General features: G+C 41.7%; 2 protein-coding genes across 2 annotated transcripts in view; one reads left to right on the top strand and one right to left on the bottom strand.

Moving 5' to 3' along the window:
* The window catches only part of LOC148128581 (vomeronasal type-2 receptor 26-like), an 18,691-nt gene extending 18,622 nt beyond the window's left edge, over window positions 1–69 (bottom strand). Inside the window, exon 1 of the mRNA XM_087948778.1 lies at window positions 42–69. Coding sequence (XP_087804904.1) covers window positions 42–69 — 28 coding nt within the window. The remainder of the gene's footprint in view (window positions 1–41) is intronic.
* Window positions 70–251: 182 nt separating this feature from the next.
* Window positions 252–25,897, top strand: LOC148128580 (vomeronasal type-2 receptor 26-like). The gene is made up of 10 exons (XM_087948777.1): window positions 252–383; window positions 576–768; window positions 1,063–1,238; window positions 2,254–2,345; window positions 16,367–16,658; window positions 17,649–17,795; window positions 17,994–18,365; window positions 22,921–23,139; window positions 23,615–23,744; window positions 24,425–25,897. Exons 1-10 carry the CDS (start codon window positions 252–254, stop codon window positions 25,327–25,329), a joined length of 2,658 nt encoding a protein of 885 aa, XP_087804903.1. The 3' UTR covers window positions 25,330–25,897.

The following is a 25,897-nucleotide window of genomic DNA, read 5'->3' as shown; positions in this document are numbered from 1 at the left end:
GGGATGGGATTTGGAACGGCAGAGCTGACTGAGGCACTCACCAAGATCGGCAGACGCACGTGATGACATGGCGGCGGGCGACCAGGCAGAACCAGCGGTAGCTATACCGCCCGTCTCGATCCAGCCAGCGAAGACTGGGACTCATACTTGGACAGGTTTCAAATGTTCCTGAGGTCAACAATCTGAAGGATGCCCTCCCAGCAAAAAGCGAAACGTGTTCCTGTGGCGTGCCGGACCCGCCCGACTTTAGAATGGCCCCCGGCGCTTGCAAAACATTTGAAGTCAAGTCAATGGACTGGGATACCCCGCCGCCATCGCCCGCAACCACTACGAGCAATGCCGACTCTCATCATGACAAGAATTTTACAAAAAGGATCAACACGGTGAGGCTTGTCCAGGATTTTTAGCAGCTGACCTAAGGAATTGAGGCGGTTGTGTGGCTTCGCAAACCCTAAAAAAAAACCATGAGGAATCGAGTTGTTGTCCTTAGCCTAAGAGACCCCACCGGTCCAAAAAGCAAAATCATGGCCAAAGGAGACATCTCCTACTTTAGTTCATAACTGACGCCACTGCAGCTGAAGCCACCCATAAATCAGCAGCATGGGTCCCGCCAGACAAATGGGCCAACCGCCCAGCCCACACTTGACTGTAACACCAGAGAGAAATACCGTCAGCAGCCCATCATAGCATTGAATCTCAATCAGATGAGTGAGGAGGAAGAAGTCCACAGACTCGGTCAGAGTCGAACAGCAGACCAGCGAGAATTAGGTAAATTATTTCAATGCGGATGGACGAAACCGCAATCGAATGCAGATTCCTAGGCATGTCTATCGTTTTGTGAGAGAAGAGGGGGCATGTGCTAAGAAGTATGCAGAAACAAAGAGAACCAGTCTAAAGCGGAAAGAAAAACAGTCTCCGATGAACAGATGGCCAAACCACTACAAATCGGGGCCCGCCAAACAACCAGTGGAGCCGAGTACAACAGAACTCGGAATTGCACAAGCTTGCGCACCCAGGCGAAAAACACATCAGACTATCACCATCCGATTACTTCATCTTTAGACACCAAAAAAATCCGTGTAAAGGTCAACATTGAAAATCGACCGTGCATCGTAGAGTGGACTCCGGGTCTTCCTATCCATGGTCTCCTGGAAAACCCTGAAGCAGCATTCCCAACATCTGCATGGGACTTCAGCACTCAGAGACTTATATTAAAGACTACCAGAACGGCAGTTCAGGTAAGCTGGTTCCAGTCACTCCAGGTCTCCTTCAAGGACCACTCCATAATACTACCTCTCACTGTCGTTGACAGAGACGAGCCCAGCCTACTGGGTCTACAGTGAATCGCGCCATTAGGAATGATGGCAGGCATCAATCAGGCTGTGAGCGGGCAGGAAGCGGCCCTCGTCCGGGACTTTCAAGAAGTCTTCAGTGAAAATCTATGAGCAATGCAAGGGTCCCCTATCTCTTTTAATCTCACTTGATATTGGCAGCCCATTAAGCTAAACCACATACGTGTGTCCCTTTTGCTCTCAAGCCAAAAGGTGTGAGCAACTGGACAAACTAATTGCACAAGGCGTGTTAGAACCCATTGATCACACGCGATGGGGAACCTCGATTGTAACTCCCACAAAACCTGGCAGGATCTTTGAGAATCTGTGGGAGTTACAAGGCCACCCTCAACCAGCGTTACCTTGCAGGCGCCTATCCCGGTTGCCCGTGATTACAGCATCTCCTTCACTCGCTTGGGGGCGGCAGAATATTAAGCAAAAGCTTGGCCTGGCCCAAGCATCAACAGCTACCAGTAGATGCTGAAACACGCGAAGCCCAAACCATGAATTCACGCACGAAGGGGCGTTCAAAATGTAACAGGACTCAGTTTGGAGTAGGCGGGCACCAGGCATTTTCAAAGTCTGATGGAAAGGTTGTTGCAGGGCATTAAAGGGGTGGAGTACCTTACTTGGACGCACGTGTTGTACTTAGCCGCCCAACAAAAGTCAGTTGAAAATGACTGAGGACAGTCCTAAAAAGTTTAGAGGCAGCTGGCCTCAAGGTAAAAAGAAGGGAAAAAGATTACCAGTTATGCACTGAAAGGGTTAATTTCTTGGTTTACCCTCCCTTGACAAACAAAGGAATTCACCCTACAGAAAAGAAATGAGCTGCCATCAAAAATGCCCGAGACCACAAAACAAAAACAGACCTTCAAGCCTTCCTGGGACTCATTAACTTTTATAACGTTTTCCCTACCCCCAGGACGACCGTTGTGAGTTTCCCTTCATTGAACTCCTGATAAAAAGGCTTCCCTGGACTTGGGGGACGAAGGAGGAACATGCTGCTTTCAACAAGTAAGGACAACTTTTAACTAGGATGCAGTGCTCATCCAATACAATGAAACACTTCCATTAACTGTGACATGGGCCTCTTGCCGAGATAGGAGTCATCCTGAGGCTTGTCCTGCCAAAGCGGTGCAGAGGCGCCTATTGCATTTTTTCAAGAACTTTGTCAAAAACAGAAAGGAACTATAGTCATAGACAAGAGAAACCCTAAACTGTCGTATCGTCTGCAATCAAAGGCGCACGGTATGTGTATGGGAGTCATTTTCCATCATCACAGATCATACACCATTACTGGGCAGCTCTTGGCGGGCGACAAACCTACTCCACATCTTCTATCCCCTAGAATGACACGATGGTCGGAGTTCTAGCCACCTCGATACTAATTGAGGCATCGCCTGAGGAAGAAACCATTCCCCAAGAACTCTTTAGGGCAGCTCTCCATTGCCAGAACTCCAAGATGACCCGGCTCCCACTATCATCTACAAGAATTGAGACACTTCCCTCACCTCCACTAACAACCCAAGACATAGCATGGAAACCAAAAAGCGACTCATGCTTGTACGAGGTTCATGGCTGGGTGGAGGGGATGGTTAGATCGACCAACTAAACGATTTAAACCCTTCAAGAACAGACAAACAGAACTCTTCTCACAAAAGAATGGTGTATGTGGGGAGAACCAGTGGATCATGCAAAGCAAAACCACAAAAAAGTTCTACAATTGCCACGATGGGCACCGGGCGTAATGCATGAAAGCGCTGGCGAGGCTTCGCCTGGTGGCCAGAGTATGGACAAACAAATTGAAACCTGGAGTCGCCACCTGTAGCAGAAATGCCAGAACCGCATCAGCCCACAGCCTCACCAGCCGAATGAAAGCATGGGGGTCCTGATCACGCATCCCATATCGATTTTGTGGGACCTACAAAGGCATACTTTCTAATAACAATGAAGCGCATACTCTATCTGGCTCAAGGTTAACAATATGAAGTCTACCACCACAGATGCAGTCATCAAAGAATTGAACAGACTTTTTGCAGCATACGAGGTTACTGAATGTCCTGGTGTCCGACAAGCCAGCCCTCAATTTACACCGCCTTAGCCTTTGAACAATACTTAGCAGACCGTGGCATCCGACAGCACTGAGCATCTGGCGGCTCACCGGAGGCGAATGGTGAGGCTGAGCAGATTCGGGTTCACAAAGACTCTACAAAAAATGGAACAAGGCAACATCCCACGATAAAGTCACCGGGGATGCTCCTTCTCAGCATATTACACCAAACACTGACCCAAAGCAAAGCCCAGCTGAACTTCTGAATGTGAAAACTCAAGATGGCCTCTAGACGCCTACCACCTACTTACACCGAACCCCACAGGGTTCCAGCGGTAAACCCGATGCCTTCAGGTAGGAGACCCTGTGTTGCAAAAGAACTTTTCAGAGGACCTCCTGGCGGATCCCGCAAAATAACTCAATTACAAGGCCCCGCTCTTACAGGCTGAAACCACAGATGGGAGAGTGTGAGAAGCACCACATCGACCAGCTGCGATCAGTGACCATCTCCCATCAGGGAGGACCCCTAACCCGCGAAACCAGAGGGAAGGGAAGCTTCAGAGTTCTGGTGAACCAACATCTGGCATAGAAGAAAGAACCCCGCGATCACCACATCAAGCCTACAATACTCCTGCCAGCGATGAAGAGCGTGACATTTGATCGTCACACCTATTGGCAACAACGAACAGGTCCAGCGAACTCTGAGAGCCCAGCGGTAGCAACGAAGGGCGTGTCAATCGTCCCGGTCACCTGAAGAGTCCCCGCTATGGAACCGGCTCACCGTTCAAATTCCGGCGGCATCCCGTCGGAACCGAGACGAACAAGATGGTCGAACAGCTGAAGTCAGGTAGACAGTGCGGGAAGCCATACCTGCGAGACTATAACCCCACCCTTGGCCAGACGCCTGGGGGAGGATTGTTTCAGACTAACAGGCTTGAAACCTGCAAAGCGGATGAGTCCGCTAAAAGGTCCGTGATTGAGTAAGCTCCAGACTCATCGATTGGCTTGCAGTAAAGCGGGCTGCCTGCCTTGGGCAAAACCAAGCGGCGACAGCTCAAACCACTGTCAATTGGCCGTTTAGCACGCAACCAGCTCTATAAAGGAGCTGCTGCAGCCCCAAAGTTTCGCTCAGATGGGAAGTCACTAATAAAGAGCTGTGGTCACTTTCTGGTCTCACCTGGGTTCTTGGTATCCTTCCAGAGCATAACAGCAACAGCTGCAACAGGAGTACAGCCTGAGGGCTTCGGGTGGGGAAAGCTGCGCACCTGCGCCTCCCAGATTAAGGGAGGAGAGGGAGGAGCTGCCTTCTGCAGCTGAACCCAGAACACTGAGGGGTAGAGCAAAGGCAGGGCAGTGAAGGTCAGCAGTTACGGGCAGTCCTCTCTTCTTTGGGTCCCAAAATCTGTCTGGGGGGGGGCGGGATGGGGGAATTGTTTGGGGGGGTTGGGTAGACTCCAAGATTCACATTCAACTAGTTTTGTTTTTTATTACATTTGTTAGGGACGCCCCCACGGGTGGGGGGATCCCCCCCCCGTAGCCTGGGTTTCCCTAAGAAAGTTCTTTTATTGATGGTTTTTTTTTTTTTTTTTTTTTATCTAGTTGTTGGTTTTAATAATTTTAATTTTTTTTTTAATTTGGTGTTTTATGTTTTTTTTAGATATTTTTTTTTTAATTTTTTTGTTTTATCAACAAAACTTTTTTGGTATAACTTTTACCAATATGGTTTGGGTTTTAAAATTTTGGTTGGGTGTTTCCTTCACTGCACTTCTTAATTTTAAAGGAAGCATTAGAAGCTGGAAAGCTTACTGTGAATAACTGTGAATACTGTTTGTACTGTGCCTGTGACCTAGATATCCTGTCCGCTACTGTTTGCTGATTTACCGCGGAATTCAACTGTTCTACTGTTTGAGCGCTCTGCTGAATATCCAGCGTTTGTTTCTCTGGAGAGTGAAACGGAGGAGAAGATATCTTCATCGGCTGATAAAGATATTGTAAGGACTCTTAACTTGGACTGTAATAGTGAGTCTTACTGGATGGAAATATAGTGAATGACAACTGGACTGAATGACAATGCTTTAAACTCTAAATGGATTAAAAACTATTTAAACTACAAACAGTGCTTGTGTTCAGTGTGTATACTCTGGGGCCCTTCCACTCCCTTATGCCTGGCTTGACTACTGCTGCAATACTCTTTTAGGGTTAATCCCCAAACACCAACATTGGTTATGGGCCCAGCAGCATAGTCTAACTAACCAGGATATAGCAGAGAGAGTTGGTGTGAGTTGCACATTACTATAAAACAAACTGTTTTAATTAGTTTAAAATAGTCAAAATATCTCAAGAGTAATGGCACAAGTAAATTTGTCACAACTGTCCATGATATCCAGGCTGGATGGAACAAACTATGTTTCATGGTCAATGAAATGAGTTTACTTCTACGCAGAGAAGGTTTAGGGACATTATAGAAAACCCACCAGATGTGAGTAGCTGGGATCCCGCTGCTGCTGATGATAACGAAAAGTTACAAGACTTTAAACTGAAAAATGAGCAGGCTTTATGCATCATAGGACCGACTTTCTGTGATCAGCAGCTTGTCCATATTCGTGGAGAAGAAAATGCTGCAAACTGCTGGGAGAACCTCAGGAAGATTTATGTTCGGGGACAGTGTAGGAGCAATATAAATCTTACACGGGAAGCTTTTAGAACGCATCTTCAGAGGAATGGAGATATGTTAGTTCATTTAAACTGTATGAAGAGCATTTTCAAGAATTGCAAGAAAAAGAGCTTATATTTAATGAATCAACAAGTCTACATTATATTATCTTCATTAGTTCAAAGCTATGATGACTATGTGACTGTTAGAGGTATTGCCAAAAGAAAGCCTCTCATTAACCGACATAACAGGCAGGCTATTAGAAGAAGCCAGAAGAAAGCGTGAAGCTGACGAGCTGAGAGAAGATAAGAAAGAAGAAATTATCTTCAAAGTTTGAAAGAGTCCAGTTTAGCAAAATACAGCACACGGAAGAAAAGAATTTATTCAACAGCATACACAATTAAAAAAAATGTTTTAATTGTGGAAGAAGACGGTAGTTTCGCAAAAGGGAAAAAGTTAGAATGTAAAAAGCCAAAGAAAGCATTTGAACTAGCCATGTTTAGCAACCTGATGTGAAGAATGATCTATGGGTGTTGACAGTGGAGAATCCACTGCATCACAAGAGATAAGACAAAATTTATAAAAAAGTCTAAAAGCTCTCAACATATATCTCTTGCTAACGGCTGGAACCTGAAAGCGAAGGTGAAGGTTTTGCACATTGTCCGGCATAAACCAGGATATAAAAATGTTGTATGTACCGAAACTAAAGTTTAATTTGCTTTCAGTAAGGTATTAGATAAATTAGGTTATGTAATTACTTTAGGGATAATAATTGCATAATTGAAAAAGATAACAAAAGGGTAACTGCAGCTTTAAATGGAACATTATATGTCTTAGATAATAGTAAGAAAGGGAGGCACAGACTGTATTTAATAATATAAAGCCTCATGAAGAATGTATCCATTTATTGCATAGGCGTTTAGGGCATGTAAATTTTAAAATGCTAAAACGTACAGTTGAGTTATCTGAAGGAATAAGGTTAAAACTTTGTGATAAATATTTAGCGTTGTATGTTTGCTGTGAAGATAAGAGCAAAGTATTGCCTGCAAATAGGCTAAATGGTTTCAAAACAAAAGAACCTTTTAGAAGTAGTATTTGCAGACATAATAGGTCCAAAGAAACCCAGTATGGGGGTGCTAGATATATACTGAGCATATGGACCATTATTCTAGATATGGGTTTTGCTATTTAATGAAAAGCAAAACTGAAACATATCAACATTTTTTCAATTGGCTTGGGTTTGCTGAAAGAAAGTCTACGGCAACCGATAACCCTGGTGACAGATAATGGTACGAATTTATTAATAACAAATTCCAGAACAGACTTAAGGTAGCTGGAATAGAGCATAAGAAGTCTGCTCCATACAGGCCAGAACATAACGCTTTTATTGAAAGAAGAGGCCAAACACTACAGGCAATGGTTAGAACAATGTTAAATGATTCTGGGTTACCTGATTATTTGTGGGGGAGGCTACAATGTGCTAATAACATATTGAACAACGTTGTTAATACAACAACAGGTGAAATACCATTTACCAGGTGGCATGGCAGGAAACCTGACCTAAGTTACCTGCACACATTTGGTGCACCAGCATGGGTGCATATTCCTGCACAACCCAAAAAAAAGGGCAACATATGAGCTAAACGATTTTTCTTCGTTGGTTATCAGGCAAACCATAGGGCATATAGATTTTGGGGAGAAAGGCACATCTAAAGGGTTATGTAGTGCTAGTGCCCAATTTCTAGAACATGAAGGATGGGAGAAATTAGAACAGGATGCCAATAAAGATATAATTATTGAATCCTATAGAAATCCCATTAGTTATCCCTGTAACTTTAAAAATAAAGTAAAGAGACAAATACAGGATGAAATAGTGCCCATAAAGGAAAGAAACAGATTCAATAGCTGAACAGGATGAGGAAGATGAACAGGTAGTAGTTCAACAAAGTCCTCCTGTAAGCCCTGTAATTCCCAGAAGAACTACAGTGTATCTAGACCGCCTGATAGGTACCAGGCTAACACAGTGTGCCAGATTAATCAAGTTCCTAATTCTGTAGAAGAAATAAAAAAGTATCCTACTAAGGAAAAAGAAAGTTGGTATGCAGCAATGAATAAGGAACTGAATTCATTAAGAGATATGAAAGTGTATGAGAATGCCAAATTACCTGTAGGTAAGAAGTCCATTGGCTGCAAATGGATATTTAAGGTAAAAAACAGATAAAGATGGTAATTTAATCCATAAGGCAAGGTTAGTAGCCCAAGGTTTTAGGCAGAATGCCAATGACTACGATGAGGTGTTTGCACCTAGTCTTAAGGCAGCAACCTTGAGGGCAGCTTTAGTGTGGGCAGCTAGTAAAAACTATAGTTAACCATCTAGATGTGGAAACTGCTTACTTGCACGCCATTAAAATATACTATTTATATGAAAAAACCTGTTGGTATTAAAAGTGAAAATAATGAATAATAATGATTGTTGGTTGTTAAAGAAAAGCCTCATGGTCTTAAACAATCAGGCTATGAATGGAACCAGTATATTGTAAAGGAACTAAACAATATAGGATTTAAAGCTGGTTTAACCGATCCATGTCTGTTTAAGAGGGAGACAAATGGGAAAGTATCATTACTATTGTTGTTCACTGATGATATTGCATTGATAACTGAAACTAATGATGAAGCAAATAAAATAATAGCATCATAGGAAGGAGAGTAAAGATCAAGCAATTAGGGGAGATAAAGAAATATCTCGGTTTAAATATAAAGAAAACACGGAAAGGTTTTAAGATAAGATAAGATAAGGAAGATAAGATAAGCAAATTGCTAAAAGATTATAAGATGGAGCTTTGTAAGCCAGCTAAGACTCCAATGAGTCAGAAGCTTAGCAACACTGATGAACAAAGCCCGGAGTTTGATAAGGTGATTTATCAATCTTTAATTGGTAGTTTGACTTATATAAGTAATTGGTCTAGACCAGATATTTCGTACTGCGTGAATCAGTTGGCTAGATTCAATTCTGCACCGTGTGAAAGACACTGGATTGCAGCTAAGAGGATATTAAGATATCTTAAAAAGACAATGAATTATTCATTGTATTTAGAGCCAAAAGGTGATTTAATTCTGAGTGCTTATACAGATGCTAGTTTTGCATCAGAAAGAGACACTCAGAAAGTCGACTTCAGGAACAGCCATAATGCTGGGTAATACATTAATAGGCTGGAAGTCAATAAGACAACAGCATATAAGTTTGTTTACTATGGAGGCAGAATTCTCCCTGTTTATCTTTGTTATGTACAGAATTAATAATGTATAAACAAATGTTAATTGATATAGGTATAACTGTGGATTATCCTATAATTATACATGCATAAACTACATGATAATGGAGAACCCACTGAAAAACTGCAACAGTTCCAGACTCTCCAAAGAAAACAATAATGTCAGCATTAAGCCATATTTTGTAATGTGAAACGAACTGGACAATAGGATTATCAGAATGATGTTTCACCATTTGAGTGAAGGCCAGGCAGATCTCCTTTTCCTTCAGCATTGGCATCAGAGTTGAGACGAAATGTTCCCCACTCTCACTTTCAGTGGCCATAAGCCCAACCCAGTTCCACTGGAAATACAGGAGCAGCTGGACTAAACCCACAAACTGAGGATATTCCTTGGTGTCAATCCGGAAGAAGGAAGGATAAACTCTTCTGTCTCCCTGAGTGGATTCAAAGCCAACACTGAACTGGAGAAAGTGAGAATCATCTTTAAAAGATAAAGCAAATTTTGTTAGTGACTTTAGGGGTCCCCATTGTGTGATTTAGTGACCCCATCAGTCAAGCTGAGTCATTTTGGGAGATATGATTCTTCCCTTCTTAGGACAAGCCATCAATTAACATATCTGCAGAATTGTGACATGTCAGAATCCAAACGAACAAACCATCAACCAATGTTTTATGTTAAATAAAACATACCCAGACGCATGAAATATTAAAATGAATCCAAGTACAGCATTGATCTTTATTTTATTTATTTATTTATTTTGTCAATTGCTTACAAGATAAAAGGTATAAGTAAAAACACAGTTATGAATATATGGATACATATAAGAAAAATTTAAAAAAATAAAAGAAACAATAGGACAGGGACGGCAGGCATGTTGGTGCGCTTATGCACACCCCTTACAGACCTCTTAGGAAGGGGGTGAGGTCAATAGTAGACAGTCTAAGGTTAAAGTTTTGGGGTTTGGGGAAGAAACCACAGAGTCAGGTAGAGCATTCCAGACATTGACCACTCTGTTGCTGAAGTTATATTTCCTGCAATCAAGTTTGGTGCGATTAACTTTGAGTTTGCATCTATTGTGTGCTCTTGTGTTGTTACAGTTGAAGCTGAAGTATTCATTGACAGATAGGACATTGCAATGTATGATTTTATATACTATACTTGGATCGGACCGAAGGCGGCATAGTTCTAGCTTTTCTAGGTCTAGAATTTCAAATCTGGTGGCATAAGGTATTCTGCAACGAGTAGAGGAGTGGAGAACTCTTCTTGTGAAATATTTCTGGACTTTCTCAACTGTGTTAATATCAGATATGTAATGTGGGTTCCAGACTGATGAGCTGTATTCGAGTATTGGTCTAGCAAATGTTTTGTATGCTCCAGTTTTTAGTGTAGTATTACCAGAGAAAAAGCTACGTAAGATTCGGTTAACAACTCTTAATGCCTTTTTGGCTATGTAGTTACAGTGGGCTCTAGCACTTAGATCATTAGAGATGAGTACTCCAAGATCCTTGACAGAGTTTGGATCATCAACAAGGTCTTGACTATTCAGCTTGTATTTTATTTTCTGATTTTTTTTTTGCCAATATGTAGGACAGAGCATTTATTTGTTGAGATTTGAAGTTGCCATTTGTTTAACCATTCTGATGCATAGTCGAGGTCTTTTTGAAGGGTAGCAGTATTGTCTGTGGTGTTGAATAGCTTTACATCATCAGAGAAGAGAATGCAGTTGCTCTTAATATGATCACAGAGGTCATTTATGTAGAGTATGAAGAGAGTTGGTCCTAGAACACTGCCTTGGGGGACACGACTGTTGACAGGTACAGAATTTGATAGGACGCTCCCAATTTTGACCATTTGTTGTCTGTTTGACAGGAATGCTTCTATCCAGTTATGCAGTTGTCCAGAGATACCGTAAGATTTTAGTTTTAGTAGTAGTTTGTCATGTACCACTGAATCAAAGGCTTTACAGAAGTCTATGTAGATTGCATCTATTGCTTTGCCCTGATCGAGTTGTGTAGTCCATATGTTTTTGCAGTGTAAGAGTTGCAGATTACATGATAGTTTTTTTCTGAAACCAAATTGTTTAGTAGAGAGTAGGTTGTTTGTCTCTAAGTGGAGGATAATGGATTGGTTAATAATTGATTCCATGACTTTACAGGTGATGCAGCATAAAGAGATTGGTCTGTAATTTTCAACTAGGCTAGGGTCTCCCTTTTTGAAGATGAAGATGACCGTGACTTGTGATCGTAGTTTTGGCAAGGAGCTGGTCCTGAAGGATTTTTCAAAGATTATGCTTAGAGGTTCGGTTATGGCAGTGGATAGCTTTTTTAAGAGGTAGACACATATTCCATCCAGTCCAATACATAGAGATGGTTTTAGATTGCGTAGTGCTTTTTCAACATTGTCTTCTGTAAAATCAATATGTATTAGATCATTGTAGTTGTCTGTGGTTCGACTAGGAAATCCTGGGCATGATCCATTGCTGTTTACAAATACTGAGCCAAATAATGTGTTAAAGAGATTGGCTTTAATAGTGTCGTTGTTGCAGTCTTTACCATTAGGTCCTTTTAGGGGTGGGGTGGACCTTGAGTCTTTTAGTTTGTTGTTTATAAAATTGTAGAAAGCGCGGGTGGAATTGGTGCGTAGAAGGTTTTCCTCTTGTTTAATGTGATAATTGGTGCATTCAGTCTTTATCTGGTGGCATAAATTTTTTTATCAGCTTTTGAAGTTAGGAACATGACCAAATTTGTTTTTCCACCAAAGTGATTTCTTTTTGGATTGAAGCTTCCTTATTGTTATGGGGAATCTGTTTTTTTCTGTTTTTTGCAGTTGTTATTGGTACATATAGTTTGATGACTCTTTTGACTTCAAGTAAAAATATGTTGTAATGGTCTTCAACAGGATTGCATCCAGTGAATAGAAATTGCCAATCAAGGGATGAGAGATCGTTGTCTATAAGATCATAGTTGCCTTTTTTGAAGTTATAATTGGGGATCACATCTTTGTGTTGATTTTTGTGTGGACGTATGTTGAGACAAAGTATTTGTTTTGGTTTTTTTTTGGGGGGGTTTTTTTTTTTTAAAAATTTTGCAGAAGGGGAAGGGGGGGGTTGTTATGTCTACTATTATTGGTTACTAGTTGTTCCAGTCTCAGGTTTGTTACAGCACTGTAGAAGGTTGCATGTATGGGTTCAGTTTTACATTCGTTTAGGGTCCAGTTAATGTGAGGTAGATTGAAGTCACCAAGAAAGATAAAAGTGTGTGGGCAGGATGTTACCCTTGTTAGTAGTGAATTTAGCTCGTTTACATGTTCGATGTCATAATCAGGGGCTCTCTAACATAGTGAGAATCGAAATGTGATATTTAAGCACAGTTCAGAGATGATGGTTGCAGGAATAGCAAGCTCCTGGGTAACTTGGATGTTTTTTAGATGTAAGGACTTTTTTATGGAAGATAGCAACACCACATCCTCTACGAATTTCATGATCTGATCGGTAAACATGATAGTCTCTTACTGAGGTAATGGAGTCAGGGAGAGATGCATTGAGCCATGTTTCACAGACAAATATGATGTCGGATTTAGCTGTATTTAGTAAGAGGAGAGATTCAGGTGTTTTATTCACAAGGCTTCTTGCATTGAGTAGCTTGCATTTAAGGCCAGTTGTATTTGAGTTCAGGGCCATCTTTAGTTATTTCAATGATATCTTCAGGAGAGATATTTGTTGTATTTGAGTTGCTTATGATATTATGAACTTTGGTGATGTCATCTGATTTGTTGGTGTCTTCAAGACCAAATAAGATGGCATTTGGACATTCCTGATCACATGCCATGATGTCTCTGATCAGTAAGGGGATATCATATGTGGAATTATTTGATGGGATAGTAATTATTTGTGGTTGTGGTTGTGGTTGTGGTTGTCAAGTGCAAGGAACTGCTAAGATAACTGTGTCTTGCTTGATTCAGTGGTGACTGGAGAGGAGAGACCCCACCCTGGATCTTCTTCATGAGAGGTATCACAGGGGTCAGTGCTGTCCCCTCTCCTGTTCCACATGTACATGAGACCCAGAGTAAGCTCATCCAATGTCATGAAGTGAGGTATCCTTGATATGTTGATGATACTCAATTGTACATCTTTTGTTTGGGTAAATTAAGCATCATTGTGCATGTCCTGTCCTCTTGGATGAAGGATGCCCTGGCCACCTCCTGGTTGGACTACTGCAATGCGTTCCATATGGAGCTGCCCTTGAAGAGTATCCAGAAACTTCAGCTGGTGTAAATTGCAGTCGCAAAAAAAGTTATGCATGTTTCTGATAGGGCACATTATCTCTCTGCTTGCTGAGCTGCATTGGTTGGTCTCATCACAACAGACTTCAGGACTGTATTATTATTGTATAAAGGATTAAGCAATGATTGTCTTCTTTATTTACAGTTTTTAATTGGACTGTTGTATGCTGCTCAGAATCCCTTTGCATGAGATGGGTAGCCATATAAATTTGATCAGTCAATCCTTTCCATTTCTTGTCTTGGGGGTATAACTAAACCAGGTATTCCATCTCGATATTGACATGATTGCTCACACTTCCTAGGGTACACCTGACTGCCACCATACACCATTAGCACCCATTCTATCTGAACATAGTATGACACAGGCCAAACTCCATCTTCTGCACAGGTGTTCACTTTCAGGTAGGTCAAAATCTCAATTCTCAAGTCTATCTGTTCTGTGGATTAGCCACAAGAGACATAAACATGTTTTTCCCCACCTGATGTGCAAATGACATCTATTGCTCAGTGGGTAGGAAAATTGCTTTTCCCTGAAATCATCAGAAGAACAGTAATTCTTAATGTCTCCCCTGGAGATTTCAACCCACAAAAATCTCCCAAGGTAAAACTTGCTTTGAAAAATATGCCCTGCTGGAGGACCTCACCTGGTCTTCCAGAGAGCTAACTCTGAGCTTTGGTGTGACTCAGCTGTCCTTTATGTCAAAGCCAAAACACAGGTAAGAAAAGGCATGATTGATACAATGCTCGTTTATGGTTGATTAGTCTTGTGACTTCATTATTAAAATAAATAATAAGATACAACACATAGTCTACTTTCAGAATAGGCCGGATAGGAACAAATAAAGAGATAAAATACAAATGTGTTAATGCAAAAGGAAAAGCAGGGAAGGTTCCAAGAATGACTGGGCTGCCTCTCCTGCTGCTGCTTCTGCTCTTCTGGCTCCTGCCCCCAATGACTGCTAACAATCAATGGAAATATTACATGTCTGGTGATCTGGTTATTGGTGGGAATTTACCCCTGGCAACTATCATCCTCTCCAGTATACAATATTTTCAAGATGAACGATCATTTCATAATTATAAATTCTCGTAAGATTCACCTGAATGGAAAAATATAGATGATTGTTTTCTTTCTTTTGGATTGAGAAACTCCTTTTAGAAATACTTTTCTAGTGATGTTTGCAAAGATCCTTGTATACAACTTGGTATAGATCAGATTTCTGTCCTTTCCTCAATAAATAGCCAAATTCATGAAATAGGCTAGAATTCCCAGTCTTTGCAGAACTCTTCCTCTGGATGATTATACACCATATGAAAGTGGAGAGGGAAAACACCTTGGAGACTTTGCTGGCCTAGTAAAGATGTTCACTTATGTTTGTTTGGACATAAAATCATGGTCTAAAACCCCCCAGAAAGCTCAGTCCTTTTCCAATGTGGGGTACTGCCAAAATCCCTGAGTTTGAGAATCAACATTTCTCATGAATAATGGCCTTCACTCCATCTGTGCTGTGACCCCCACTGGAGTCTTTGGGTCAGCAATGGTGACCAGACCTGAAGAAGCTGCTCCAAGAGAGACTCAAATTGATTGTGGTGGAAGAGAAGCAATTGGGGAGGATTCCAGTCATGGAAGCAAACTGAAGAAGGGAGGTTTTATTTTGAAAAGGCAACTGGGATGATTTTTTTTTTTTTGAGGTAAAAACAAGATGTATCACAAATTGGGAGTGATCAACCAGGCTGAAAGTTTGCCTACTAGTAAAGAAGGAAAAGAAAAAGAACTAAAACACATCAAGGAATCCCCCAGAACTTGTGGCTATCCTAGCTGGGCCTTCATCAAATCCAAAAAATGACCCAGCATGACCTCCTCTGCTACAGACAAGGGAAAGAGTAACAACCAAGAATACACTACGGCAGAAACTTAAGGATAAAAAACAAAATGAGCAACATGGTATATGCAACACAATGCAGTGAGCCATGTGCAGATCTGTTCATTGGGGAAACAAAACAGCCACTTCAGCAGCACACGGCACAACATAGGAGATCTAAGCCATCAGGACCAGATTCAGTGGCCCATCTGCATTTGAAAGATAAGGGTCAATCTTTTGAGGACAGCAAGGTCTACCTTTTGGATAGAGAGGACCATTGGTTTGAAAGAGGGGTCAAAGAGGCCATCTATGTTAGAACTGAGCAACCCATCCTCAACAGAGGGGGAGGGATAAGACAATGTCTATCCCCCAATTTGTGATGCAGTCCATTTGGCTGTTCCAAGAAAATTCCACACTTCTGACTCAGGTGACCCTGAGCTCACAAGTAAACCCCCAAGTACCCACCATGGCACCCACAGAGCATTAAAACCAGTTGACTTCAAAGAAAACACAACCTTTACATTCTCCCTCCCACCAACTAATCTCAACTGTCAGTAGCTGTCCTTCCATCTCCGTACGCATACATCCAATACAATTGATGAAACATGCAAGGTGAAACATTTTGTTTTTTTTCTCAAAAATCAGTCTAGTTGCCTTTCCAAAATAAAAGCCACTTTTGATGCAACTATGACCTGGATGATTGAAAATCTTCATGGACATATGAAGAAGGAAGGGATGGTAGAACCATATAAAATTGTCCATGATATGGAGATAGGGCCTTTCTCCTCTCTCACTAATCCTAATAATGAAACTTGGGACTTGCTGTTGAAAACTAACCCAAAAAATATGACAAGGCAAAGTCCACCTGCAGGCAGGATTTCCTTGCAAGGTCCCCCTCTGTTTTTTCTCACTATAGGCCTATACCCAAAAACTTCCAACAGTTCCTGGCCTTAATGTTTGCAGTTAAAGAAGTCAACAAGGATCTCTTTCTCCTCCCCAACATCACCCTTGGCTTCAACATCCAAAACAATTATCAAAAGGAGTGGTGGATTTCTTTGATCAGCCTCTCCCTGCTCTCCACACGAGGCCGAATGGTTCCAGATTATAAATGTTACATGAAGGACCCTCTACTCTCTGTCATTGGATGTGATGACCCCAAATCCTCAAGGCTGATGGCTTCCATCTTCAGCATCTTCAAGATCCCACAGGTAAGCACTGGATACAATATGGAACACACAAAGAACAGAAACACACACAGAAGCTAAGGATGAAAGCAAAGGTGTTACGAGAGGACACACATCAGAATTATTTGATTTTGACCATCCATCCTATAGTTGAGTTGATTTCTGTATTTTTTGTGTGAAGATATATTTTTATATAACCACAACGCAATATTGATATAATTCTGAAAGAGGAATTACTTCCTGACATTCATAGAAGTTTATCATCTTTCTGCACCTTTCAGTGGAATTTATTCTCTGCGTGGATGTTTTGTTCCTTTGATTTATAATCTATCACAGCCAGGCAAAATAGGTCACCAATGTCTCTTCCTTAGAAGGGAGGAAGATGAAGCTTTCCACTCACAATGAGTAAATCTGACTGGTGGGGCAAGAAATTACACAATGGGGGCCCTTAAAGTCACCATTAAAGTGTACATTGTGTCAGGGTTCTGACCAATTCCATAATAAAATTAGCAGTCTCAAGCCGTTTAGAAAGAAAAATCCAGTGGTTTATTAGGAGTGCCATGTTGGCTCTACCTATGGGAAGCCAGCTCTCACTTCACTCAATTTGCACCTTGGCTCTGACCCTCTTTCCCCTCCCCCCAAAGTGTGTTACCAGTCACATTATCCAACGAAGCAATTTTGCGGGTCGTATAAGTCACTCCCTCCAGCCATTGTGGGTCTCCGTGGAGATGGCCTTGACTTTGGCTGGCAAGGCTGTGTCCTGTTTTGACTGAGGGGTGAACTCCTTGGTGCAGCTGCAAGGCCCATCCCCCGGCCTATAGAAAATCGGGAGCAGGTCAGGAAGCTTTGCAAGTCAACACTTTGTCTCTAAAAGAGGATTTTCGTTTTCTCCAGCTTGGTGTTGGCTTTGAGTTCACTCAGGGAGACAGAAGAATTTATCCTTCCTTCTTCCGGATCAATCCCAAGGAATTTGCTCAGTTTGAGGGTTTAGTCCAGCTGCTCCTGTATTTCCAGTGGAACTGGGTTGGGCTGGTGGCCCCTGAAAATGATGATGGAGAACTTTTCACCTCATCTCTGGTGCCAATGCTCAAGGAGAAGGAGATCTGCCTGGCCTTCACTCAAATGATAACTCTTGATCTTACTACTGCTTCAGATTCAAAAGTAAACCATATTTTTAACACTTGGTCTAAAGGGGAAGTGATTATTCTATTCGGAGACTCTAATACTATTGCAAATGTACACACAGTTGTGCATGTTTATGGCATAGTTAGAAAAGCATCATTTCTGAAAGTTTGGATCTTTACATCCAATTGGAAACTTAATGTGCTGAAATCTCAACATCTATTGAAAATTATAAAGTCCTTCCATGGGGCTTTGAATTTTAGGCACCACACTGGGGATGTCTCAGAATTCAGCCGTTTTCTCCTATCTTTAGACCCTTTGAACCCACAAGAAGATGTCTTTCTCCCACTATGGTGGGAATTGGTCTTTGACTGCAAGATCCACAAGCCTGGAAAGACCCCTCCAAAGGGGAAAAAACCATGTACAGGAAAGGAGAATGTACAGAATCTGCCATCCTACTGGTTTGAAACAAGCATGACTGGAGAAAGCTACAATATCTACAATGCCATTTATGCTCTGGCACATGCATTACATGCAATGCATGGATCCAAAGGACGACCAGCCATGCTGAGACTTGAAGAGAGCATCTCAAATGTCCAGTCCTGGCAGGTAATCTCTGGGTGTCAGATCTGCCACCTCACTTCTTCTTTTGTCTTACTTCAGTGCCAGCCTGCCATAGATGCTGGAGTGGAGGGAAGCTTTATGGGAAGGGGAATGGAGCACCTCTGATGTACTTTGGGCCAGCTGGAGAAAACATCTGAAGGACAACTGGCCAGAGAGAAAAGTGCAGCTGCATTCCAAGAACTGCCAAAAACTTCTCTTTTGATTATGATTGGGCATGAGGGGCCAATGGGAGGACAAGCCTGGGAAAAAGGGGAAGTTTATGAGGGAATTGACACGGGATCCTCAAACTTGGCTTTGCCTTACTGTACTTCCTATGACTTTGGCAAAACTATACCTTGCCCTCAAAAATGAAGTCAATGGACTGTTTCTGCCTTCTGAGTTGATGTGGTGGTTATCCGACAGCAGGTGCAGATGGCTGAGGAGAGCGAGGACTCAGATGAGGGGACAGGACCATTAGGGAGTGGACTGCTGCCTTCAGAGATTGTGGGGGATGGCAGCAGCAATGAGGAGGTTCCCGAGGAGCCTGTGCCAAGTGCACGCGTAAATGCAGGGTTGCTCACAGGAAAGAGCAGCTACAACATCACGGGCGACTCGGGAGTAAGGCTGAAAGGTAATGGCCCCTCCTTCAAGAAGATAAAAGGCAGCTGTGCAGAGAACATTCTTTGTAGGAAGCAAAGACGTTTTGAAACTTAGCCTCGTGGACATTACAGTTGGTATTTTAAGACTGTTGTACTGAAAACTATTTCTTATCTGTTGTTTTTTGGCAGCCTTGCAAAAATTTAGCAAGGCTCTTTCTTGTCAGAGCTGATTAGTTGGAAGCAGCCTTTAATCTGTGAAGAAATAGAATTCTTAGCTGAACCAATACAAGGTTGTGCTGCTGCCTTTGTCTTGTGTTTGCTCTCTTGGAACTAGGTTGGGTCAGGACAGTTCAAGTCAAGACAGATCTTATTCAAGCCACAGATCTTTAGAGAAGAAGCTCCCCATGTCAATTTCTTGAGTTAAATATCTTTATGGCATCATATCCCTGCATCAAATCTGCATAAAACCAGTGTCAGGGTTCCAGAGATTGCCCTAATTAAATCATGAGCCTCGAGCCAAGCTTCAAAAGGATCCAAAAGATTTATTAGGAGCAACATGTTGGCATTGACCCATATGAAGCCCATTCTGCCAGGGTTGGGATTCAAAAATGTTTTCTTAAGTTTTCGCGGGTACTTACATGTATGGCCTTCAGCTTTGTTCGGGTATTTTCCCACGTCATAGTAGTGGTGCTTTTAAAGTTGTAGCAACGTTTCAGCAGAATCTCATCTGCCATCATCAGGCTTCTGTATTGTGTCCGTCTGTGAGTCAGACTTTTACAGTGGTACAAACCACGTAAAAGTCTGACTCACAGACTGACACAATACAGAAGCCTGATGATGGCAGATGAGAGATTCTGCTGAAACGTGCTACAACGTAAAAGCACCACTACTATGACGTGAAAATACCCTAACAAAGCTGAAGAGATATATATATATATATATATATATATATATATATATATATATATATATATATATATATATATATATATATATATATATATATATATATATATATATATATATTTTGTTTTCTGAGGTTCTCGCAGGTATTTGTATGTGGATCTTTGGTTATTCGGGTTTTCTCCCGCGTAAGATTGGAAGTATCAGAGAAGCACAGAGCTGAAGACAGAAGCCTGAAGATGATGAATGAGACTTCATCGAAACGTTGCCTAGATACTTCCAATCTTACGCGGGAGAAAACCCGAATAACCAAAGATCCATATATATATATATCTTTAGTTATTCGGGTTTTTCTCCCGAATAACCAAAGATCCACATACAAATACCCGCAAAAATCTCAGAAAACAATTATATATATATATTTGATTTTAGTCATTTAAATCCAATAGCCAAAAATCCAAAAATCACCAAGTAATCCAAATAATCCAAAACTGTTTCTTCTTGGTTCTTTTTTCCACTTTCTCTTCCTGGGGTTCTATTATTTTGTTACAAAGTTTCAGTTAGAATGTATCTTTTAGGAATCTTGTTAAGGTTTCACTATAAGTTCCTTTTAGTTCCAGGCAGTCTCCTCCATTTTTCCTTTCCTGCTTTTAAAGGTTTTTGAGTATCCAAAAGTCTTTATTAACCCTTTGACATTTTATTTTCAGCTTAAATGCCTATTGATGTCAAAGTGGATTTTTGTCAATTTCTTACTTAAATCTCTTAGCTGTCAGTATAAGGAAGGGAAGAAAAAAAAATCCAAATCCTTTCCCTTCCATCTCTCCTTCGCTGCCTCAAAGTCTTCTTTGGGAACAATGTTATTTTTTATAGTTCAAATTCCAGGGTACCTTACGTTGTTGTTTTTTCAGTTTAACTCAGTCAACCAAAACTTTCTCTTCTTATCTCCCTCCTGCACATTCTTTTCCGGTCGAGTTCTTCTTTGAGGTGGCCATTTCTGACCACCGCTGCAACTGCCTTTGGGAAAGGGAGTAATGGCCAGCTTAGGAGGAGAGATGCGGCTCTCCTCAACCCTGCTGGTGGTCTTCACCACCTCTACGGGATGGCTTAGCCCCAAATCCAGCCAGCTCGGGGTGCTCCGGTGGTGAGCACAGATCTAAACCGTGCACGATTGCGGATTTCGGTTCGTTGCCGAAGAAGCTCAAACTGGAAGTCCATGCTTACTTAGATTGTTACATGTGTATGAATTAAAATATCATTTTCTCCTCCTTTCTGAAATGCATAAATAGAATAAGTTTATCCTTTTTTCTGCAGGCGTACCTCCCATTATTTCTGGAGAAAATTCCTCCAAGGTGCATCTTAACGACAAATTAAGTAGTGAGCCTTGATTATTTGTTTGGGTCCTGCATTTTGGTCCCACAACAATTTCTAAATGAGTTACCAGTTACTCTTTCATTCTAGGTTCTATTTTTTTCTAGCCAGGAAGGCAGCATAACCACCTTTCCTTGCCAGCCTTCACTTTTAAGGATTGGGAATTCTGGTCCATTTTCCAGGGTTTAACTCCCCTTTACCCAACACTTCACTCTATAGTGTCCTCTCCCTTCCAGCCTTGATTCTTGTGTTATAACCATGCAATTTTCCATTTGACTGAGTTGCTTCTCCATCACACATTCCTTGGGAGGAAAGAATTTCTTGTGGCCAGATTTCTATAACTGGTCTGCATCTTAGGAAGGCTCATAAGGCTGAAAGGCTCAGCTTCACTTTGCTCAGCTGTGGCAGCTTCAGAGCCCCCTTGCTCACTCCACCAAATACCCCTCCTTCTTTTAATTCTCCACCTCAATGTCCTTCCACTCTTACACCCATCCCCTGTGCCCCCAGTGCTTCCTCACTGTGGAGTTTGGTTTTCATGGTTTTGTAAGTTGCAAGAACTAGGTACCTGATGAATTAGTAAGATTAGGGGTGACATGATGGCTGTCTTCCAACATCTGAGGGGCTGTCACAGAGAAGAAGGGTTTGACTTCTAATCCAAAGCACTTTAGGGCAGGACAAGAAGTAAGAGATGAAAGATTAAGAGAGAATTAAAGAAACATTTTCTGACATTCTTAATTAGAAACAAAGAAACTGTCAACTCAGAAGCTGGCCTGTCTGAGGCCATTTTGAGACTTTTATGCTGACACACCAAAGGAGAGCGACAGGGAGGGGAGAATGGAGATAATTGGGGTGTTGTAACCAAAACAAAATACTTTCTTCTTGGTAACCAAGGACATTCCTGCAGGTGCTCAGAAGGAGGTGACAGGAGTTACCTAGCAAGTGGACAGTAACATGATTGGACCTTGTGACTAATTGTTTTGTGAAAGTGAAAAACATTTACTTTTAATTAGGTGGAAACTTCAGGAATAGTCAGAGTCAGTTTTCACCAGCCTGTGCCAATATGATATATCCAAAAATATTATTCTTTGAGGAAATTGCCTTCCTTGGAGTTTTGTTTGCTGTGGGTGTGTTACTTGGAACCCTGACAGAAACATAGAAAATGGACAGCAGAAAAAAACCTAATGGTCCATCAAGTCTGCCCTTTGAGTTTATCTTTTTTATTTCTCTTTAATTTATTTTTTATTATTCTTTACAAATTATTTTTATTTCATTTTAATTTGTTGTTGGATGATGGATATGTGTTTATCTCAAGCATGTTTAAAGTCAGGTACTGATGATTGACCCACAACCTACACTGGGAGTTGGTTCCAAGCTTCCTCTACTCTTTCTGTGAAGGAATCCTTTCTAACATTATTTCTGAACTTCCCTCCTGTCACTTTGAGGGCATGTCCCCCATGCTCCTCATTCTTGCTTAGGATCGAAAATAATGCCTTCTAGAACCCTATTCATACCCTTCATCTATTCAAAGGTTTTAATCATGTCATTGTCCCCCTTTCCCTTCTGTCCTCCAGTTGTCCATATTCAGGAAAATCTCCTAAGACAGTGACCAGCCCAGAATGATAGCAGCCATTATGTCTCATTTGGGGCTTTTAGCCAATGACTCCAATTTCTGAAGATCTCTTTTCTTTCAGCTTCTTCCCTATTTGAGGAATGTCCAGTTCAACAACAGTGCTGGTGATGAAATCTCCTTCTCAGAAAATGGACTGGGATCTGCTGGTTATGATCTTCTGAACTGGGTTTTCCTCCCCAATTTATCGTTTGTCCCTGTGAAAGTTGGACAAATAGATCCTGGGGCTCCCCCAAGCCAGGATTTCACCATCAACTCCAATGCAATTGTCTGGTCAAGAAAGGTGAGCTGGAAGGTCAAATAAATTCAGCAAAAGACTCATTCTCTTCTGGGGATTCAAAACTTCCTCCTTACTGGAAAACAGGTCACTGAATCAGAAATTTGGCAAACATCTGTTTAGAAAAACATGGTTTGCATGTAAAATATTTGACGTTCTGCTTGAAATCCAGGATGCATTTAGAGCAGCCAACACCTGTTTCCATAGACGATTCCCATTCAATTAGATTCCCATGACTGTTTGTTTTAGGAAAGCTGTAGTTCAATTCCCAAGTCTTCTTTTATGTGCCAAGTCCCAGTTCCAATCTCTAGAATCTATCGGTGGTGTGGAGTGTCACTGGCTTTAATCCCCCTATAGCATTTCCTGGGTTCCAATAGACCCTTTGTAAACATGTTGACAATGGAAACAAAAATGTACAAATGAATACATGAAACATATTAATTGCTTAGGCCACCTATAGCATTTCTCTTTTCTCTTCTAGAAGGTGCCCTTTGCCAGGTGTGGCATCAAGAGGTGCCAGGCGGGAGAGAGGAAGAGAGTTCCAGAAGGCAAGGAAGTTTGCTGCTACCAATGTGCCCCTTGTCCAGAAGGGACTATTTCTAATCAGACAGGTAGAGCACACTTTCAGTGTAGATCTTCCAAGATGAAGGAAACCATTCAGTAGAAACAACTATAAAGTTTTTTTTTAATGGATTTGACATTTTTCAAAATATTCATCCTTTGCAGCAGAATCTTGGAGTTGATGGATCTAAATTATCCTCCTAGCCACCATTCCTGCTCCACAGCAATTTAATGCGGGATAGTTTCAGGGCAGAATTCATGGGTTCCCTTTCTAGATTTTCTAGTCCTTCTCTTGCAACCCATCAAGAAAACCAGCAATCAAACTTTCTATGAAGGAGTGGGTTGTTGAGGGTCAAGTTTTAATTTTTATTAAAGATGAGCATCTTCTGTCAGCGCTATCAGTCTCCCAGGAGGTTGATAGACCTGTTGGAGAAAGGGGAGGTCCACCTAACTTTGTCTTCCTGCCCTTCCCTATAGAAGCAAATAGTCAGAATGAGTCAATCCAAAATCCAAAGTAGAGAACTTGTTTGTCCCAAAGGTGCTTTTTCAAGAGGAAACGGGACTTTCTGGTTTTTCTTTAAACTTCTTGGATGAGAATTGAAATCTTCAGAAAAAACCAGAAATTCTAATTGCCTCTTGAAAAATCACCTTCAAAATTGAATAAATCAATATTGAAGGATGATTTGCCCCCTTTTTATATACCACCAAATGTAAAGTGAGTTTATTTCAGATGCAGCTTCCTGTGATCCCTGCCCAGAAGACCAGTATCCCAACAAGGACAAGGTCCAATGCATTGCCAAGAAGCTCCATTTTCTCTCTTATCAAGACACCCTGGGATATGCTTTAGTTTCTCTCACTCTTTCTCTCTCCATGATCACATTGGGAGTCCTGGCAGTTTTCCTTAAACATCGTGACACACCAATCGTCAAGGCCAATAACAGAGATCTCACCTACCTCCTCCTGGTCTCCCTCCTGCTTTGCTTCCTCTCCTCCTTCCTCTTCATTGGTCGACCCAGGAAGCTCACCTGTCTCTTCCGACAAACTGCCTTTGCCATTCTCTTTTCTCTTGCAGTTTCCTCTGTCTTGGCAAAAACTGTCATGGTGGTTCTGGCCTTCATGGCCACCAAACCAGGGAACAGGTCAAGGAAACTCTTAGGAAAATCACTGACCAATTCCATTGTCATAGCATGTCCCCTGATCCAAGCCGTTCTTTGTGTCACCTGGCTGGTAACCTCCCCTCCGTTTCCCAACTTGGACTTCCACTCCTTGACTGGTGAGATCATTTCTGAATGTCAGGAAGGCTCAGCTTCAATGTTTTATGCTGTCCTCGCCTACCTGGGTTTCCTGGCCCTCATCAGTTTCACCGTGGCCTTTCTGGCTAGGAAATTGCCTGACAGTTTTAATGAAGCCAAGTTTATTACTTTCAGCATGCTAGTCTTTTGCAGTGTTTGGATCACCTTCCTCCCCAGCTACCTGAGCACCAAAGGAAAGTCCATGGTGGCTGTGGAGATCTTCTCCATCTTTGCCTCTGGGACTGGTCTCTTGGCTTGTATCTTTCTCCCCAAATGCTACATTATCCTACTGAGGCCTGATCTGAATCAGAGAGAAAATATAATGAGGCATAAGAATGTCTGATTTATGTGGAAAGTAGTAACCTTTACTTTAAAACTTTTATGATATTGAATAAGTTAACAACACCAATCTAAATTCCTTTTTCTGGGAGGGGGATAAAATTCAACATGGGCATATCCAAGTCCTTCTTTTTGTGCAGAAAAAAATCAAAGGCAGATATTTAGAATTGAAGAGAGCATCCGGGGCAGCAGCACATGTGAAAAGAATCTCTCTCTCTTCATGAATCACAAGCTGAACATGAGCCAACATGAGCAGCTTGTTGCTGATATTCTTTGTCTGATGCAGGTGAAAAACTCATAGAGTCTGTGCCGAATCAGCAGGCATGAAGTGTGAAAAATAAGAGGGAATCGTGGTTCCTCCATATTCTATATTGGTTAGACCACATCTGAATATTGCATTCAGCCTCAGAGACAGAACAGAACGTAGTGGCAGAGTGTAAGATTCAGGCAGGGACAGCATGCACTGAATGGTACCAACAAGTAGCTGATGTTCTGTACAGGAACATATGCACAGTGTATGGACTGGACCTTCCCAAGCCCAGTTGTGATCTTTCACACAAAGTTGTGGAGAA

This window comes from Notechis scutatus, unplaced genomic scaffold (assembly GCF_049901735.1).
Source record: "Notechis scutatus isolate UNSWTSFEM ecotype Mainland unplaced genomic scaffold, rNotScu1.2 NSCUSCF19, whole genome shotgun sequence".
NCBI lineage: Eukaryota > Metazoa > Chordata > Lepidosauria > Squamata > Elapidae > Notechis > Notechis scutatus.
The sequence above is the reverse complement of the archived record's forward strand: the minus strand, read 5'-3'. Positions and strand labels throughout refer to the sequence as shown.